The sequence below is a fragment of the Phascolarctos cinereus genome, unplaced genomic scaffold (genome assembly GCF_003287225.1).
Source record: "Phascolarctos cinereus isolate Bilbo 61053 unplaced genomic scaffold, phaCin_HiC Scaffold_4;HRSCAF=312, whole genome shotgun sequence".
Classification (NCBI taxonomy): Eukaryota; Metazoa; Chordata; class Mammalia; order Diprotodontia; family Phascolarctidae; genus Phascolarctos; species Phascolarctos cinereus.
The window spans coordinates 236,405,997-236,427,847 of NW_027555847.1; the positions used below are offsets into that span (position 1 = coordinate 236,405,997).

General features: G+C 34.5%; 1 protein-coding gene across 1 annotated transcript in view; it reads left to right on the plus strand.

Annotated features, from left to right (window-relative positions):
- Positions 1-3,608: 3,608 nt before the first annotated feature.
- SHC3 (SHC adaptor protein 3) overlaps positions 3,609-21,851 on the plus strand; it is a 173,044-nt gene continuing 154,801 nt past the window's right edge. The window contains exon 1 of the mRNA XM_021009518.1: positions 3,609-6,102. Coding sequence (XP_020865177.1) covers positions 5,557-6,102 — 546 coding nt within the window. The 5' untranslated portion in view covers positions 3,609-5,556. The remainder of the gene's footprint in view (positions 6,103-21,851) is intronic.

A 21,851-nucleotide genomic window follows, 5' to 3' on the forward strand; every position in this document is an offset into this window, starting at 1 on the left:
GGATAGAGAAAAACTGTTCCAGGCTAGTACTTTTAAAGACAAATATTGTTTAGGTTACACAGCCAAGAGAAAGAGACTGCTTCCACCAATATGATAGCAGAATGCCGAATATCCTTTTGCTGAAACAAATTCTTCCTTCTTAGGTGTTCTAGGCATGTGCAAGGCCAAGAATTCTTACACTTACTTCTCTCTTAAACCAATCAAGAACATCATACTGTTTTTGGAAATTAACTGCATTCTCTGCCTCATCAGGTGTTAATTCATTTTTCTTTGTCTAGCAATATTTCTTCTGAAATGCTTAGACTAATTTAAAAAATCTATGTTGAATTGAATTTATTTTATTAAACATTCCCAATTACATTTTCTTTTAGAAATTTTAAAATTTATTTTTAACATTTAAAAGAATTTGAGTTCCAAATTCTCTCCCTTTCTCTAGGCTCCCCCTCATCCATTGAGAAAGCAAACAATATATTGATTTTGTATGTGGAGTGTCATGCAAAACATATATCTATATTAACCATGTTACCAAAAAAGCAAGAAAAATAAAGTGAAAAAAGATAGCTTCAATCTGCATTCAGAGTTCATCAGTCCTCTCTCTGGAAGTGGATAGCCTTTTTCCATCATGGGTCCTTTGAAATTGTCTTAGATCATTGTAACAATTAAAATAGCTAAATCTTTCACAGTTGATCATCATTACGATATGGCTGTTACTGTGTACAATGTTTTGATTCTGCTCACTTCACTTTGCATTGGTTCATATAAGTCTCCCCAGGTTTTCCTGAAAACATCCTACTTGTAATTTCTTAGAGCACAATAATATTCCATCCTAATCATACAGTACATTTTGTTCAACTGATCCCCAATTGATGAACATCTTCTCAATATCCAATTCTTTGCCACCACAAAAAGAGGTGGTATAAATATTTTTGTACAGTCCTTTTCCTTTTTAAAAAAAATCTCTTTGGGATACAGACCTAGTGGTGATATTTCTGGGTCAAAGGATATGCAATTTTATAATCCTTTGGGCATAGTTCCAAATTATTCTCCAGAATGGTTGGTTTATGATTCCACCAACAGTGAGTTAGAGTACCTATCTTAGCCAGTCTGATAGGTGTGAGGCGGTACCTCAGAATTGTTTTAATTTGCCTTTCTCTCATCAATAGTGATTTATAACAGTTTTTTGTGTGTGATTCTTGATAGTTTTGATTTCTTCTTCTGAAAACTGCCTGTTCATATTCTTTGACCTTTTTTTTCAATTGAAGAATGGCTCTTATTTTTTGTAAATTTGCCTCAGTTCTCTATATATTTGAGAAATGAGGTCTTAGAGAGACTATCTTCCCTTCTGTTATTAATATCATCCCCACAGGATTATTTGCTTATGTTCTAAGTTTTTCTTCTGAGTTCTGAGTTTTCTTCCTTCTGAGATCTTTGGTTATTCTGGTCTTTTCCCCTTACTTTCTGATTCTTTACCCTTCAATGGTGGATCATCAAAGGATGGACATCTTCTTATTTTGGGGAATTCACTTTTCATCAACCTGTTTCTGCCTCAAGAGATGTTTGGCAGGGATGGAGAGGCTGGGGGCAGGGACAGTATTGGTGTTATCCAGATACCAGTTTCCTTTCCTTCAGGTCTACTGTAGCTCCACTCACATGAGAGAACCTGCTGTAGTATCTTCTGTTCCTTAATTCTCAGGCTGAACACTGATGCAGTGCAGTAGGATGTTGCCCAAGGCAGAGCAAGTTTCTGTTTTCTTGTACCTTCTTTTAATTAAGGTAAGCTAGGCACTCATATAACAATATTAGTTGAAATGATGTCTCAAATAAAAGTAGGATTATTGCTCTAGAGCAGGAGTTGTTATGTCTATAGATAGCTTTGATTTCCTCATCTGAAAACAGCCTGTTCATATCCTTTGACCAAATATCAATTGTGGAATGACTTGTATTCTTATAAATTTGACTCAGTTCTTTATATATTTAAGAAATGAGGCCTTTATCAGAAAAACTCGATGTAACTTTTCCCCCCTCAGTATCCTGCTTTGCTTTTAATCTTAGCTGCATTAATTTTGTTTGTGCGAAGCCTTTCTAATTTAATGTAATCAAAATTATTCATTTTATATCCTGTAATGCTCTCTATCTCTTGTTTGGTCATAAATTCTTCTCTTACTCATAGATATGGTGGGTAAACTATTCCATATAGAGCAGGAGTTCTTAACCTTTTTTTGTGTATCATGGACCCCTTTGGCAGCCTGGTGAAGTCTGTGGACCTCTTCTCAGAATAATGATTTTAAAATGTATAAAAGAAAATACAGAGAATTTAAAAAGTTCAATTTTATTTTATTTGCAGTTTTTAATTCTCTCCCTCCCTCTCCTTCCCTTCCTTTATCCAGTAAGAAGGCAAGAAAAATAAAATCTTTTACAGATTTGTATAGTTATGCAGAAGAAATCCCCACAATTTAAAAAAAATTCTGTTTTTTTATCAAATATATAAGATTACAAAGTAAGCCAATTATATTGAAATATAGACATAAAATAGAAAAAAAAACAGTTCAAGGGACCCTAATAGGACTTGAAGAGTTCTTTGAGGCTATATACTACAGCCCCCATATTATATATATGAAGAAACTGAGGCCCAGGAAAGCTAATCAACTTTCCCACTGTTGCAGAGACAGTGAACATTAAGGCTAGAATTTAAGCTCCTAGTACCTTGCCTCCAGAACCAGTGGTCTTTCCACTGTAGCATGTTATTTTTCTAATTAAGAGCCTGGAGAGGGAAGGCAGGTTTCCTTTGAATAGTAGTGCAGGAGTTTTAATGTATTATCTTTGTTACATCAATTTGGACTATTTAAAAGCCTTTTCTACCTACTTTATCATTCTGTTATGTTCTTCATTGTTGTGCTTGTCATGTTAGAGACCTCTAGACAAAAGGAGGATTTTCATAATAGTATTTTCAGACTATAGCAATCCTCACTAATGATTTCTTTAAAATACATTTCTTTCCTCATATAACACTTGTAAATAACTAGCAGTTTATAGATACAATTCACAATTTCCTTCCTTTAATTTAAAAAAAATCTCCTGTTTGGCCAAGAGTTAACTGTATCACTGTCCTTTTTTTTTTTTTTGTAGAACCAATAAACCTGAACCCATGCTATATTTTTCTTATATAAAATAGAATTTATAGAAAACTATATTAATTACATTTTTTGGGTCTATATATACATATTCATGATATACATTTAACCAAATGAACAGTCTTGTTTGTCTCTTTGATGTAAATGAATCAGCTGAATGAAAGTATGAGGGTAGAGCACACCTTGGGTAAAATGATTTTCCTCATATTCACCTTATAAATGACTTTGAATTTGCCTGTGAAATGATTTCCCATAAAATGCTGCAATACTAATCTGTGGATCCTTTAAATTGGTCTGGTTTTTTTTGTTGTTGTTGCTGTTGGAGAGCAGATTCTGCCTTTGATTGAAATGGAATCTTCCACTATTTATCAAGTCTTTGTTGAATGAGTCATCCAAGCTGCCTCTTATTGGCTGAGGTGGTTAGTTCCCAAGGGATTGCCTGGCAGAGGCTGCAAGACCCTGCTTCATTCACAGAAATATTGGCTTGCTAGCTAGCCCTTTCATTCACAGAAACAGAATTTCATTCACATTTTGTTGTTTTTATCTGCTTCTAATGAAGAGAACTGTTTGGGAGTGACAGGGAATTTTGTTTTCTCTTTGGATAACAGTAGAAATAATCTATCGTGTGTGTGTATTTGCTGTTGCTATGATAGCAAGGGGAAGGAAAAAATGAGTTCTGTGCCTATGCTGTAGGAGGTTTGCGACATGATGAAAGGTGATTCTGCAGCTCACTAGAAACTTGCTTTTAGGTTGAATAGGACATTTCTATTGTTCATCAATCCTGGAATCAGACTTGTTGGCTTCCTTTACTGTGCTACAAATTATACTAATTAAATACAATTATTTAAAACTGTTTAAATGGCTTATATACTGCAGCTTTTTGCTCACAGTTGTTGAGGAGACCCTCAAAATGACTTAATAACATGCTGTGGTGAGTCTCACTTATTTTAAAAGGAAATTGCTCATTTTTAAGACTATTTTTATTTTTTTGCCTGTGCTCTGCATGCTCAAAAATTAGTAAAGCTAATTCCACGTCAGAAATTAGTGGGGAATTTTTTGAACCTGCACTGGACCTTTCCAGTAGAGGGAATTTCCCATTTGTTTTTATCAGATGGGAGAAGGAATGCAAATTTTTATCTCAAACCTGACATCTGACTTTTCAAGAGAAAGGATTTTCCTGTGGATTATATGCATAATGAAAGCAAGATCATTTCTCCTCCTTACTGACTACAGGACATCAAGCTACAACTGAAAGGAATTTGATTTTTTAAAATTCTGTTTCCTAGTAATTTTTATGGTTTAAACAACAGAAACCTTCAAGTGGTATTGAGCTCCATGTAAAGTTCTTTCTTTGGGATGGATTTCTGTGGAGAAAAGGCAAATTATTTCTGAAGCTTGTTACCATATTTAGGAAATGTTTTTCTTTTGATATATGTACTTAATTTACTGGATAAGGAAAAAGGGACTACTATAGCTTATTAAGAGAGATAAGTGCTGTGCAAAGGTCAGATGCAGCCATTTTCTTAAGAAACTGCATTGCCACAAGACACTTGTTATGGCTGCTCTGCTGTTTTGGGGTGTGGTATGGTGGGGGGAAGGAAATTAGTGTTTTGTTTTTACCTAATAGAGCATTTTTCCTTACTTTTATTTTAAAACTGTAATTCTAAATCATCAGGGCTTGAGGAAGGTCTTTTTTCTTAAAAGTAATTTTCATATTCTTAAGTATACTGTTGAATACGTCAAAGACTTAGAAAGATGAGTTGAGTGGGATAGTTTTAACCCCCGAGGCAGAATTACAGATTTTTAGAAAGTTAATTTAACAAATTAAATTGTTCTAATATGATATGATCTCTGGGTGGGCATGTTTCACTGAGATACTGGCTTTACTTCTGTTATCAAAAAAGTGAGGGTTCAAGGAAGGTGAGAAATAAAAAAAATGGAAGGAAATATCTTTTGAGAAAAATAGGAAAAAGGAAATTGGAGAATTTTGAGAATTGATTGGTTCTGGTGTGCTGTAAGTGGGTGGATATGCCTTTTTTTTTTTTGCTACAGGAAGTTGTAAGTGATTTGCTGTGTTCACTGAGCCTTTGTTGAAGAGGGTCTCCTCATTTGTGTGAGTCATGCTTTTACTGTGAGAGACTTGGCAGCTAAGCAGGATTGGAATCTCTATCAGAAAACTATTACTTTTCCTAGTCTATGGAACCATAGGCAGTTTTCTTTCGTGGCTTTTGTTTTATTTTTGATGGAGTGTGGAACAATTTTCTTCTCCTTTTCTTCCTTCCTTTAAAGACTTTTTTTGGGGGGAAGCATACCAATTTTACTGTCCTTACTCAATTATTATGTATTGTCTGCTATGAGAGAACAGGTGTTTTCTGGGTTGGCATCAGCTCTGCCAAAACATATACAGGAAACCAGATAGAAGGGCATGCGTCAACATACCAAGTATAACCGCTTCAGGAATGATTCAGTGACATCAGTTGATGAACTTATCCACAATTTGTCCACGAACACCAGCAAGGTCTCAACAATTGCCACAACCTCAGCAATATCATCCTCATATGTGGTCTCAACCAAGGTTCTCCATAAAGACCAGGAGGATGGACCCACCACGCTTTGTACTCTCAAACATAAAGTATCTCACTTGAAATTCTCCAGCTCCAGTAACCTTTTGGGCATCAAAAACCTGCCTTCTGCAGTGAAGGACCTTGCTGTTTCCAAGTTGCCAGGCAGCTTGAGTGTTCCTAGCTCAGCATCAGGCGCTTCAGACAACACATGTAACCTTGTCTCTGCCACTCTGTGTTCTCAGCAGAACACAAGCAAGATGAGCACAGGGAAAAAATTTCAGTCAGAGGAGATGCAACTAGGAGGTGAAGTCTGCAATTCAAATAGCATTTTTGTCAATAAGCCTTCTGGAGGGTGGCTGCATTCAAATGAAAAGATCCTGGGACCTGGTGTGACGTTTGAAGTGAAGGTTGGTTTGCTTTCTTTCCATTCTCCCTTTTTATCAATGAAAATGTCCATGCTAGTTTCCAGGATAGATTGGTGAGGCTGCAATAGTCAGTGTTGACCTATTATTTTCCCATATATGCTGCACAGGTTAGAAGTACAGAAAAGCAGACTTAGGAAAATTAGCATTAATTGTCACATTAAGGAAGGAGAAACATGTACTTTAACTCTTAGCAGTCAGCATGTTTTTGCAGCGGTGTTGGGAGAAATGCAGAGGTGTCTTCTCAAATACACAGACACACATATGTTGTATATGCATATATTTACATATATAGCTGTTTCAGTAAATCCAAGCTTTTAATTTAATGTAGTTTATTTTTATATCTCATTGTCACATAGTTATTCAGTATGTCTGCTAAAATTTCTCATTAAGGAGCAGACCTACCTTTGCATATAAAAAGGACTTATTTGTCATCTAGCAGATTTTAAAATAAAAAATATCTATAAAGAAATAATTATGGTAATCTTTTTGAATGAAATGGAATAAAACATATTGTCACTGTAATCAGTTAGGGTTTGCCAAGTCAGTTGGTGCTTTTATTTTTTTCCTTATAAATAGAATTATTATCTTTGCTTAGTGGAGCAAAATGCTTTAAATGAGAGACTGAGTTTCTCAAATAGCAGGATTTTTCCTAGCGTGTGTGTGTATTTCATTTGAGCACTTATGTTTTGTGTTCAGAACAGCTAAACTTGAATGTGGGGTGGATTTTTGCAGCTATTATCTTCAGAAAGCATTTAAAAGCCTGGTTTAAATAGATTGGAAGGAGTGGGGCTTAGGAAAGCTGGCAGAAGAGTCTAGTTTTCATTTTCCAGTAGAATAGCTATAAAAGTACAATCTAATTCTTAACAGTTTAGCCATTCTAGCAAAATTTCTTAAAATGCATTCTAAATAAATCTTGATTAAAAAGCCAGGTTGAAAAAAAATACTAAAATGTTGTTATTCCAAGGTACTGATTTTTATTTGAAAGGGAATGAAAATAATTTGTCTCTCTACCGTATATGACATTGAGAAACCAGTAGGATTTTTGTTCCTAAGTGATGGCTGAATATAGTTTAGAATGGGCTACTTCAAATTTCAGTTTGCATGGCTTCTTTATTACAAAACAGGATCTTTGTTATGATTATTTTTGATGGCCAAAAATATTGAAGGAATTACTTTTTGAATCAGGTATGGACAAAACAGTTTTCTGCAAATAGGCTTTTTCTTACTATTTTGAGTTTTATATTAAAATGTAGTATTATTATATCTGAAAATGAATCACTCTATTTTGGTACCAATGGTATTTCTTCATAAAACAGGCAGATGATAACTTTTGAAATTAAATATTTTTGATTAAATTTATTTTATATGGAATAATTATATAACTGTTGAATAACAAAATAGGCATAAATTTTGAACTTAGTTTTAAAGTTAATACCAGAGTGGACTATTCTAAGAATACTAATATAATTATAATTTTAAATAAATCACCCTGTATTTAAATTATATACTGGAAAAGATTTCTAGATATGCATCACCGTGGAGTAGTGGAAAACCTCCTAAAGAGTTCAGAATAACTAGGTTCAAGCTGACTCTAACACTTGCTACTTTAGTCAAAGCATTTAGTCTTATATTATTTTCTTCATATATAAAACACACAAATTGGACTAAATAATCTCCAAAATCCCTTCCAGTTTTAAATCTTATGATCTTATAATTTAACTAACATATGATTAAAAAACAGTAGGATTTATGGCATTTCTGGTTCAGTTGTCCTTGACTTTTGAGAAAACATGGAAAACTATACTTTCAATATTTTCCCCTTTAAAACAATGTTAACTTTTTCTTTTATTCTTGTTTCATATAAAGTTGAACTATACCAATAGTATTAACAGCCAAATACTAAAAACAAGACAGCTACAAATAGTAAATCAATAATTAGTATATAGGGTTTTTTTTTTTAACGCTATCCTTGTTAGGAAGCCAGTTACATTAGATACCTCCACTTTCCTCTCACTTGCTTCTAAATTCTTTGTAATCTAGTTTCTGACCTCATCATTAAAGTGAAACTGCTCTCTCCAAAGTCACTAATGATCTCTTATTTGACAAATCTTCATTTTTCTTAATTTCTCTGTCCCCTTTGACACTGCTGATCTCTCCTTCCTGCATACTACTCTCTCTTTTCTCGGTTTTCATGACACTGCTGTCTTCTAGTTTTCTTCCTGCCTGTATGGCAGTTTCTCAGTCTATATTGCTGTATCTTCATCCAGGTAGCATCCAGTAATTATGAGTTCCTTAAAGGCTCTGTCTTGGGCTTTCTTTTCTTCTCCTAATACCATCTTACTTAAAAATCTCATCAGCATCCATGAGTTCAAATACTCTCTCTCTGCAGGTGATTCCAAAAGCTATTTATCTACCAAAAGTTCTTCTCATGATCTACTTTTCTGCATCTTTGAAGTATGTCCTTTGGACACCTTTTGTACCTCTCAAATTTTCCTATACTTATTATGTCAATTTCTTTTTCTTTCTTTCTTTCTTTTAGGCAACTGGGGTTAAGTGACTTGCCCAGCTAGTAAGTGTCAAGGGTTTGGTCTGAGGCCAGATTGTCAATTTCTTTTTCTTGTCTTATTGCTATAGAATGCATTTTTAGCCTATGTTGAATGGTGATGGTGAATAGACATCTTTACTTTGCTTTACCCCTGATCTTATTGGAAAGGCATCTAGTTTATCTCTATTACAGCTATTGCTGTCTTTTGGTTATAGATAGATACTACTTATCAGATTAAGGCAAAATAAGTTTATTCTTATGTTTTCTAGTGTTTTTTTCTTAATAAGAATAGCTTCCTGCATCTTATAGAGAGCCTTTTTGCATCTTTTAATATAACCATATTTTTTTTGTTCTTGTGATTTATATATTCAGTTATTTTTAATAGCTTTCCTAATTTTGAATCAGTCCTCTATTTTTGGTATAAGTCTGACTGATCATGGTGTATAATCTGTGTGATATATTGCCATAGACTTCTTGTTATTGTTTTATTAAAAATTTTTACATCAACTTTCATTGGGGATATGAGACTATAGTTTTCTTTCTTTGCTTTGACTTTCTGGTTTAAGTATCAGAATCATTTGCATCGTAGAAGATAGTATTAGAACCTTTTCTTTTCCTAATTTTTCACAATTTTCATTGTAGGGGATTAATTATTCTTTAAATGTTTGATAAAATTTACTTGTAAGTGCATCTATCCTGTTTTTTTTTCTTCATGAGTTTCTTTATGGCTTATTAAATTTCTTTTTCTAATGTTGGGTTATTTAAGTACTCTACTTTCAATTCTACTAACATGAACATTTTATATTTTTGTAAATTTTCATCTGTTTTATTTAGATTGTCAGTTTTATTGGCATGTAAGAAGGGAAATAGTTTCAAATAATTTCTTTTGTTTCTTCATTGGTTGGAATTCACTCCTTTTATTTTATTTCCTCCCCATTACATGTAAAAACAATTTTAAACATTTTTTAAAGTTTTGGGTTCCAAATCCTTTCTCTTCTTCATTTCCTCCCTCCCTGAGACAGTAAGCAATCTGATGTAGGTTATACATGTGCAATCATGTAAAACATTTCCATATTTGTAATTTTGTGCCAAGAAGACTCACTCTTCCTGCCCTTTCCATTCTTCTTTTAAGATAATCAAAATATAACAGAACCACTCTCAAGCCCTCTTGTCTAATAAGACTCCCTTTGTGACCACTGATACTGATAGAGTTCTGAGGGACTACATGTTTCACCTCCCCATGTTCGAATGTAAACAGTTCAGTCCCTTATGATTGCTTCTCATGTTTGTCTTTTTATATTTCTCCTGACTCCTGAGATTGTATTTTAAAGTGCAACTCTGATCTTTTCGTCAGGAACGTGTATAAGTCCTCTATTTTATTAAAGCTACATTTTTTCCTTTGTAGGATTGTCCTGTATTTTGCCAGCTAAGTTATTCTTGTTTATAGGCATAGATCATTTGCTTCCTGGAATATCATCTAAGCTCTTCTCTCTTTTGGAATTGTGACTCTTAAATCTTTTGTAATCCTTAATGTATCTCCTAGATACTTGACTTCTTTCTTTCTGGCTGTTTACAGTATTTTTCTTTGACCTGGAAGCTCTAAATTTTGGCTATAATATTCCTGGGAATTTTTATTTGGGAGTTTCTTTCAGGAGGCTACCAGTGAATTATTTCTATCTTGCTCTTTGCTTCTGAGAAATCTTGGCAGTTTCCTTTTATGATTTCTTGAAATATGATGTCTAGGATCTTTTTTTTAAGCCATAGGTTTTAGGTAATCCTCAAATTAGGTAATTAAATTAAATTAGGTAATTCTTAAATTGTCTCCCCTTGATCTATTTTCTAGGTCAGTTTATTTTTTGTTCTGAGATATCTTACATTCCTCTTTGCATCTCTATTTTTCAGTCTTTTGTCTTCAACCTTTTTTATTTTATCATGGAGTCATTATCTTTTATTTGGTCTATTTTAATTTTCAGGGAGTTTTTTTCCTTGGGTAAAGTTTTAGACATCTTTTTCATAATTGTTCATTTTTTTTACCCAAATCTTTTTCCATAGTTCTTATTTCTTTTTCCATTTTTATCTTCTAAGGCTCTAATTTGATTTTAAAAATTCTTTTTAACTCACATTTTTTTCAATAATTTAAATTTGCTTTATATTTTAACTAAATTACTTCATCTCCCAAAAATTCTGGATGGCTTTGTGCATAAGATGTATTCTTTTTTTTGAAACTTTGCTTATAGATGTTTTGGAGTCATTCTCATCTTCTAGGTTTGCATCTTGAGTGTCCCTGACATCATAATAGCTCTTTACGATAAGATTCTTTTTATTTCCTTTTCTTTTCATTTTTTCAACCTACTTCTTGATTTCAGACTTTATGTGCACCAGGTTCTGGACACTTCTGGGGGAAATTTCTGGACTTGACTTGTTTCTCTTAGGTTTTTCTGCTGCTTTTTGGGGAGATATTGGTTTTTGTGTTATTCCAAGATCACAGGAACAGCTCATGCTAAAGACTTGCAAGTGTTCAGTGTACCCAAAGTGATCAGATTCAGGGCAAAGTCTGATCACAACTCTTCTTGAATAGATTCTAAAATTTCCTGACCTGGATTTAGGTTTACACAACACTTTTGTGTGCTTACCACTGGTTGAAAGTTCCACTAGGCTGCTATTGGACTCAGGTACTATCAGCTATTGGGAAACTCTGCATGTTCAGAATGACAAAACTACATGTACCTCTTTGGTCTTAGATTCCTGCCTTATTTATTTTTCTGCAGGCTTTAGACAGGGTTGCAGATTGGAATTTTTAGTTCCTGGGGTCAGAACCACATAGCTATTGTTTGCTTCTGAACTTAATCCTGTCATTATACAACCCAGGACCTGGGACTGCCCCTCTTATTAGGACTCTAGCTTTAGGCATAGGTCCCCACCTCAGTCTGTCCTGTACCTGTGACCTTGAACTGAATGGTGAATGATGAATATGTCACTTGGCACCTTTTCTTGCCTCCTGACAAGGTAAGGGTCATCCTGGTGGGCTCTGGGACCATTCTTTCCCTGTTGCACAGCCTCAGTCAGTTATCTTGCCGTTGCTTTTGTGCTGGAATGTTCTGTGCTCACTTGCCCTTGGCTGGACTCTGTTTGTCAGTGTCCATAGACTTCTCAAACTCTCTATGTGGATCTGGACTAGAAATATGACTCTGTATGGTTTTTTTCCCTTGGATTTCCTGATCATGACTCAGTCTGGCATGTTTTCTAGATCTTTGTTTGTTGGAGAGCTAAATTGTACTTCTTCCTGCTAATCCACAATCATTGCTCCACCCATTCTCCTTCTTTGTTGAGGTACCTCAGAGTTGCTTTCATGTGCATACACATTCCTCTAATTATTAGTGATTTGATACATTTTGTTAATAGCTTGTATTTCTTTTAAAAACCAACTTCAGGGGCAGCTAGGTGGCACAGTGGATAGAGCACCGACCTTGAAGTCAGGAGGACCTGAGTTCAAATCCGGTCTCAGACCAAACACTTGACACATACTAGCTGTGTGACCCTGGGCAAGTCACTTAACCCCAATTGCCTAAAAGCAAAAAAAAAAGAAAGAAAGAAAGAAAGAAAAAAAACCAACTTCATATCCTTTGACCATCTATTGAGGAATGGTTCTTATTCTTATAAATTTGAATCAATTTCTCATATATCTTGGATGTGATAACTTTATCAGAAAATTATTGCAAGGATTTTTTTGTCCCTAGTTAATTGTTTCCCTTCAAATTTTAATTGCATTTATTTTATTTGAACAAAACTTTAATTTTATGTAACTGAAATTGTCCATTTGGTCTTCTGTGATTTCTGTCTTTCTCTCTATCCTTAATTTATCATGAACTCTTCTCTTATTCATATATACAAAAGGTATTTTCTCCCTTGCTCCTCTAATTTCTTTATGATGTGATCTTTTATATATGTAAGTCGTGTATCTATTTGGAGCTTAGTTTTTGTATATGGTGGTAAATATTAGACTACATCTGGTTTCTATCAGGGTGCTTTCCAGTTTTCCCAAGCAGGTTTTATTGAATAGCAAATCCTTATTCCATTAGTTGGGAGTCTTTGGGTAACACTGACCACCTTGCCGCTATGTTTATTTACTTCTGGTTATTTCACACCTAATTTATTTCACTAACAAAATTCACTATTTTTTAAGCAGTTTAAAATAATGTTAATGGTTATTGCTTTGTAGATCTGGTACTGGTAGATCTTCTTCCTTCCCACTTTCCCACTATTATTTCCTTTGAGAGTCTTAACCTTTTGTTCATTCAAAAGAATTCTGCCATTTGGTTTCATTTAGATTCATATCTAATTGTAGATTTTAAAAGTTCATCTATTCACAAACTCATCTAAGAAGCTGACAAAGATAATTATTCATCATTTAATCCACTTACCTGAAATCAGCTCCTTTTAAGCTATACATTTGAAGGGTTTTTTTTATAATTTACCAATTATGTTTTGAAAATCTAGTGCAACATAAGATGAAACAAAAAAAGGGAATTTTTTTCAACTAATGGAAATTCTTGATAAAGTAAATCCTCTTTCCATTTAATTTTTTTTGGTTTTTTTGTTTGTTTGTTTTAGGCAGATGGGGCTAAGTGACTTGCCCAGGGTCACACGGCTAATAAGTGTCAAGTGTTTGGTCTAAGTCCGGATTTGAACTCAGATACTCCTGACTTCAGGGCTGGTGCTCTATCCACTGCGCCACCTAGCTGCCCCCCCCCATTTAATTTTTCAAAAGTACAATGATTGTTTTATAAAGCATGGTCACAAACTTAGCTTTATCAACAACATGATGCAATATGAAGTACGGGGATTCTGATGTCACTGGATGAGGTTTCTGAGGTATGATATTAATTTGCCATCCATTACCTAAGGCATATGTATGTTTTTTGTTGTGTGCTAAAGAGATAGGTAATCAACTTATGATTTCATTGGTACAGGCACCAGTGAGTAAACTCCCACTATTGATGCTTGTTGAAAACTTTTCTGCAACGTATAGTCTTAGAGAGTTGCTTAGAACACTAAGAGGTTGTGACTTACCGAGAGTTATACAACACAAGGTTTTCCTAGATTTAGTTACTTCACCAACACTACCTCTTGGTATAAAGAGAAAGAACTGGAAAACATAGTCTCATTTTTCATAAAGAGGGGATGAAAATCCAGCAACTTTGTCCTAATGATTAAAATCCCCTTTAAATCCTAACCTGTTTTAAAAAAGATATGTAATGTTTTTATTAAATAATAATAACAATAGCTAGCATTTATATAACATTTTATGATTTGCAAACTGCCTTACAAATCTTATCTCATCGTAGCCTCACCACAGCCCTGGGAGGTAAGTGCTACTTTTACCCCCGTTTTACAGATGAGGAAACTGAGGAAGAAACCATGTGACATGCCCAGGGTCACGCAGCTAGTAAATATATGAGGCTAGATTTGTGTCTTTCTGACTCAAAGTCCAGCGCTCTATCCACTGTGCCATCTTGCTGCTTCTATGCTAACTAGTGAGATGGAAACAGTAATTGCACCTAGACTTCTCAATGCATTACAATTAAACTTTATTAATCAAAGTGTGCAAAAAATACCTTCCTCTAAGAACAAACTGATTTTTAGAGGTTCTGATGAGTTTTTTCATACTGGACTTTTGATAAAGTTCCCTCAGTGCCACCTGGAGGCCAACTACTTCTCTCCAAGGTTGTCATCTGCTAAATTTCCATCAATCAGCACTGTCCTTAAGACATTATGGGCTGCTTCAGTCTCAGATGTGGACTCTAGTAATTGTCATAACAGATAATGGCTATGGCATCCAGTTTTTTTTTTTTTTTAACTTCTAGCTGTGGGTGTTCCTAAGTTGTTTGCCACATAATTTGATTGGTGGTTAACTAGATTAATTAATGATAAAGTTACTTAGTTTTCATTGGTGATATGTCTTATCAGACCATCCACATATGGTTATCAGTTCCTTAACAGCGCACACATTGTTTAATATATCATACCACACAAATGCTTATCTTATTATTGAAAAACCATTTATAGAAAAGCTACTTACTCAAAACAATTCAATCACAAAATGTAGGCTTAAGACAAAATGGAATCAGTTATACTAAGTTGATAAATTTATTACTACTATCTTAAGGTGCTAAAACTTGCTCTCACTAGACATGCTCTCATTCTGTTTTAAAATACCTTACAAATTCTTAACACTATAACCTTTTGGTAGCTACTAAATACAGTGTGTCCCAAAAGCCTCAGTGTAGTCTTAAAACTTAAGACTGCACTAAACCTTTTGGGACACCTTATATAAGGACTTTGAGTGGGGATCTTGCAAAGTAGTGAACAGTGAAGTTATTTTTATGTTCATCTATGATTCATTGTTTATTATGAAATAAATTACTTTTGATCTTACTATTTATTAAATAGGTGTGAATTATGTAATCCTTTTTTTGAGCATGAACAATTGAGCTTATAAAGAATAGAATACAAAAATATGCCATGATGTGGGTGGTTTACGACTTATCTAACCTAGAAAGATAGATTGCAAGATTATAATTCAATTTGTTGTGAAAAGTATATAGTCAGTTTTTTTTTCTGTGACCCAGACATAGAATGTATGAAGAGTGCACTGGATTAGGAATCAGGATACTTGGATTCTAGTTCTAGCTCTGCCATTAACTCACTTCATGACCTTAGGCAAGTCACTTCACCTCTTTGAGCCTCTGTTTTTTCATCTATAAAAGAAATGGGAGAGTTGGGTTAGATAATTTCTATGAGCATTTCCAGTTCTACCGAAATTCTCATTCCAAGATAGGTAAAGATATATAGATATTTACATAAGCTATTTATTTTTCTTGTTCGCATCCAACTTTCAAATTCTGTGATCAATAAAATAATTGTCATTACTTCTTTTAATATTCACATAAACAACGAGGCAATTAAGAAAAACAAAGTTCTTTTATTAGAAATAAAAAAGCTTCCTTGATTCCCTTCCCTACAAAATGAATTATTCACTTTGCACAGTTATGCCATCTTTCATATGTTTGTCAAAGTGGTATCCCTAACGCGTAGTTTCAAACATGTAACTACCCTCCTCAAGAAGCTCTAGTGACTTCCTTGTTGCCTGTAATGTTAAATACACACTCCTCTGTTTGGCATTTAACACCTTTCACAGTATGGCTCCAGCTTGCCTTTCCAGACTTAAAACACATTTTTTGACTTCCTGCACTCTAGTCAAACTAGCTTATGTGCTGCCACTTACCTTCAATATTCATCACCCATCTCCATGTCTTTAGATAGCTATAGGCAACCCACCATGCCTGAAATGAGCTCTTTCACCTTTGCCTCTTAGTATTTCTAATGTCCTTCAAAGTTCTCTTCATCTCTACCTACATGAGGATTTTCCTGATTCCTCCTGGTGTTAGTAACGCCTTCCAAAATTATCTTGTATTTTACTTTTTATATATTTTGTGTCTATTTATATATGTACAAGTTGTTTACCTTAAGAAAATATCAATTTATTCAGGGTCAGCTCTGTTTTGCTTTAATGGATTTGTATGTCCAGTGCTTAGCCCAGAGCCTGGAACAAAGACATTTAGATACTGCTTGATTCATTAATATTGACTCATTAATATTAATTATTAATATCATGAATGATAGTGTCCCAAAGTAGAGAGAAATCTGGGAAAATGTATTGCAGTGAGCAAGCACCTAAGAATGCAACGAATTCAAAAAAAATCTCAAGTTCTTAGATTTAGTCTTAAGACTTAAATTTAATTAATTCATTATTCATTTAATTTGACTTAAATTTAGTTTTTAGATTAAATCCAAGAATTTAAAATATTTTTTCAAGATAGTTGCTTTCTTTAGTGCTAGTTTTAGTATCACATAGCAGAGAGAATCCTGGTTTGGGGATTCAGGAGATGTAGGCTTTCATCTTAGCTCCACCATTAACTCTCTGTATAATCTTGGGAAAATTACTTCGCCCCTCTATCTCTATTTCCTTACTCATAAAGTGAAGAGACAGGTTAAGATGATCAATAAAGTCCCTCTCAGCATTGAAATCCTATGATTCTTGAAAAGTACAGAGATGAGGGAGAGTAATGAAATAAATAACAGTCTATTGCTTTTATTATGTTTAGGACTGGCCCCACAGAAAGGAAACAGCATTACTTGAGATTCCATTATAATTATTCTGGTAACATCCTTGTTGGATTCTGATTCTCATTTTCATAGTTGTGCTAGGACCAATGTTTTTCTGACATTTTACCTCCTCCCCAGGCAACCTTATTGGCTCCAGCTTCCCTGCCAAAGCTTCCTGGTCTGAGAGCATAAAAAGACTCAGCTGTGTATAACTGGGTTTTCTCAGACTTGGGGTGTTAGAGACAGAGGGATTGTGTCCAGAGAAGTGATGTACCACTGTATCCTTTTTGCATATTCTTGCTGTATTAGGTCAAAGCAAATCTCCTGTTTAAGTGTTTAGTGACTTTCCAGTGTCTCATTTCAGTCCCATCATTGACCTTGAACTAAGAGGATGCTAGGCTCACAACAGTAGTGCATGGAAAGTTTGAGGAGGTTCAGAGGTTAGCCACAAAATGATCAAGTGATTAGAAACAAGTAGATAAAAGGTTAAGTGGAAGAGATTATTTAGAACAGAAAGGTGGAGGTGTTGGGGGTGAATTATAATTTTTCAGATTTAAACCAGCTCCACAACTAGTTCTTCAAATTGCTTAAGGACAAGGCAAGAAGAAAAGGCCTATATTGAAAGCATAAGAGATTTGGGTTATATGGTATATGAAAAATTTTATAATAGTGAAGGCTGATAAACACTGGAACTGGTTGCTGGGGAAAGTCTTTAAAAATAGAATATTATGTCTATTCAAAGAACCTCACAAGTTTTCTTATAATCTCTGTGATTACTCCTTGTTGGGCCTCAATTTGAGATGAAAAATGAGCGTGGTGTCTCAGCCGTTTCTATGACTCTTTAGTTCTGCCCAGATAAAACAAAATAACAATAATAACTGCTATTTAAACAGTGCTTTAAGATTTTGAAACTATTTTACATGCATTGTCTCATTTGATACACATAAGTACTTTGTGAAGAAGCTACTACAGATGTCATTTGCATTTTACAGGTAAGGACACTGAGGTCACAAAGCTAGAGGTACTAGTGATAGAATTCAAACACCAATACATTGCATTTTTAAAAAAAAGTTGCATTTATATTTTTTAAAAAGCTTTTATTGATGCTTTTTATTTATATCCCTGACATTTCCTAATATCCATCCCTTCCCAACAGCAAGCTTTCTTCTAACAAAGTTCAGCTGGGTCAAATAAACTAAAATTTTGACCATGTCTGACAGTATATACTTCATTTTTAAACTACAGTTTACCACCTCTCTATCAACAGGAGGGAGGTATGCTTCATTGTCATAGTCAGAGTCACAGCCCTGTGATATCAAGATAGGTCAATGCATTTCTCTAAGTTTTGATGTCTTTTTGTGTTATTTTCTTTTACATTAACATGTAAATTGTACATTTTGTTCTCTTGGTTCTGCTTATTTCATTCTGTATTACTTCATATAGTTCTTCCCAAGTTCCCCTGTATTCTTTAATTTTTTTTTATGGCACATTAATATTCCTTTCTATCCATATGCCACAATTTGTTCAGCCATTTTTCAAAAGATTGGTATCTACCTTATTTCCAATTTCTTTCTATTATATATGCTGCCATACATATATATGTATATATATGTATATATATGTATATATATATGTATATATATATATTATATATATATATACATATATATATATACATATATATATATATATATATATATATATATATATTATATATATATATATATATAAAAAGCTCATATGGGACATTTTCCTTTATCTTTAACCCCCTTGGGGGTAGATGATTAGGAGTGTTATCACTGTAACAGTGGACATAAAAAGTTTAATTTCTTTCCTAGCATACTTCCAAACTGTTGTTCAGAATAGTTGGACTGACTTATAACTCAACTCAACCATGTGCTAATGCACCTATCTTCATGTAGTCCTACCAACATTATTACCCTCTGTTATCTTTTCTAATTAGATAAGTATCAGAGAAAACTTCATGATTAATTCCATTAATTTATGTTCCCCTCATATGGTCCCCTTTGCAATTTGGAGCAATATTTCATATGGTTGTTGATTATTTGTATTTCACCTTTTGAAAAATGCTCATTTATTGGAGAATGGATCTTAAGCTTTTATATTTATATCAGTTCTCTATACATGTTGAATATCAGACTTTTACCAGAGAGATTTGATGTAATGGTGTTTTCCCCTTCAATTGACAGTTTATTTTTTATTCATTACATTGATTTTGTTCATATAATCAAACAAAATTGCTTATTTTTGCTTTCATAATCTCGTTTATCCTTTGGTTGTGAATTTTCCTGCAAACCATAGATTTAAAAGGTACTCCCTTTCATACCCAGTTTTATTTATATTTTTAAAAATAATGTAGCTTTTTCCAATAGGGCACTCATACATGTTACATCTGCTCTAACTACATATGTGAAATTAATAGAATTTTTTAAAAAAGGATTTGTGATAAATCTATGGCCTCAGAATTTTATACACAAATATAAAGTATAGGTAACAAGCATGATGAACTATATATAGTAGAATATGGCTTAGGAAAGATATACCCTCAGAAGGAACAGAATAGTAAAAGGTGTGTGTGTGTGTGTGTGTGTGTGTGTGTGTGTGTGTGTGTGTGCACATTGCATGTGTGGGTGAGGATATATTGTGAGAAAATCCAGTAACTAGATGGAGGGAAAATGGTAGAGAACATTTAGATAAAGATTGATGGAGGCAGAAGCAGAAGCTATTTATGAGGGCATACATAAGCATCAATGATTGCACTGCAGTTGTCCTGATTTGTGGTGTTGTTGTTCAATTGTCTGACTCTTTGTGACCCTATTTGGTTTTTTTTCTTGGCAAAGATACTGAAGTAGTTTGCCATTTCCTTCTTCAGCTCATTTTACAGATGAGGAAACTGAGGCAAATAGGGTTAAAAGTGACTTACCCAGGGTCACACAGCTAATAAGTGTCTGAGGCTGGATTTGAACTCAGGTTTTCCTGACCAGACCCAGCATTCTATCTACTGCATCACGTACCTGGCCAATACTGACTTGTAAGTTCTTTTGAATTGTTATTACAGGGGCTAGATAGATATTATAGAGGCTAGATACCTGTTTAATTCAGATGGCATGGCCATTTAATTTTTGCTTTTCTGTTATAGTTCTTACCTTGTAAAGTATGCATTCTACTGGAGGCAAATACCAAGCTCATCACTACTGTTTCTCACATCACCTCCCCAAAGGAAAAAGAGTAGAGTCAGATTCACTTCTTAACAGTTTATTCTTTCTCAGCTTCATGCTTCCATTCCTCTCTATTTCCAGACTCCACTTTTGGTTTGTTGGAGTGCCTTGGGTCATGCGAAGAAGGTTGTGGCTTCTCAGATAGTCCTGGAATCAGACTGTGGTGTAGTGAGTCTAGTACTGGATTTGGAATCAGGATCTGTGTTCAAATCTAGTCTCTGTTCTAACTACCTTCATGTGGTTAATTGGAGGTTTTAAAAAAGCGAGTGAGTAATAAACCTATGACCCCATACTTTTACCTGAAAATATGTAAAGTCTGGGTAATGAGCAGTTTGCCATGGTCAGGCCACATCTGGAGTACTTGTTCAGTTTTGGGTGCCATAGTTAAAGGACATTGGCAAGTTGGAGAGCATTTGTGTTTAAGAGGTTTGGTTAAAAGAACTGGCAGTGTTTAGCCTGGAGAAGACTTAGGGGAGACATGATAATTACCTTGAAGTATCTGAAGAGTTGTCATGGGAAGAAGGTATCATACTTGTTTCATTTGTCCCAGAGGATAGAGCTAGGAGCAATGGGGAGAAGTTGCAAAAGAGGCAAATTTAAGCTTGATGTCAGGAAAAATTTCCTAATAGAGCCATTTAAAAATGGAATGGACTAGTTGAGGAGAGGATGTATACTCTATCCCCATCCCCATTGGAGGTCTTTAATGGAGACTAGATACCAGTTGGCAGGTATGTTATGGTGGAGACTTCTTTCTCTGAATGAATTGGACTAGATGACAGCTGAAATATGTCATCAACATAAAATTCTGTGGTTTTTGTAATTTTGTAATTCCTTTTCCACATGACAACCTTAAAGGACATTCTTGAGAAATAATAGCATAGGGCAGTCAAATTCCTTACACTTACCCAAACTTCCTTAGCTTCACAATTGGTCTTTCAAACCCTGTCTATACACAACTCCTTGAAGCTTTATGTCTCTAGGTTTGCTAGGGAGAGACCTGATTTAGCCTAGTGGGTGCCCTATTAATTCAAATTTGATGATGAAATGAAATAAGGCATTTGTAGGTCATCCAATAGTTTTCTAAATAAGGTTTACTTGTCAATAGCATAGAAAAGATATTCAACAAAGATACGCTAGCAATTAGCTTTGGTAGACACCCCACTCCCTCCACTCCCACTCATCTCTATATGGAAATGCATCCAGTCAGCAGGGCATACTGTGATGATTTGTGAACCTTTGGGATATTTGCCAAGTCAGAAGAGTCCTGACTCTACACGTGAGGGGTTTTTTTATGCCCTTTAGTGACCAGGAAGTCATGTTGATGTTACCAGAGGCTACCCTCATCAAGGGAGCCTTAACCCTGAGGCCAATCAAGGCTTTATAGCCTTCTAGAGAAAAAACAAGAAACAACCTACTCCCCTCCCCAGCCTAACTCATGTTCTGGAGGGAAGGATAGATATATTTGTCCTTTCATATAGTTCAATGGAAACTTAGAACGCAGCAGTGAAATGAATGCTCTGATAAACCCTAAGAAGTAACAAAATCTTCTCACCTTGAGAATTATAGCCTCTAAATTAGTTGCTACTTTTGTTTTCACCAGTTATTTAGCTGAGTGAAGCCCACTCAAACCTAGGCTTTCTGATCAATTTATCATGCCACCCCAGTGCTGTTGTCTTTTTATGGGTATCAATCCTAGATTAGAAACACATTGAGAAGGCATTTTTCTAATTCAAAAATGTGGAAAAAGAAACATAAATTTATCCTAAATTACACAAGTTTAA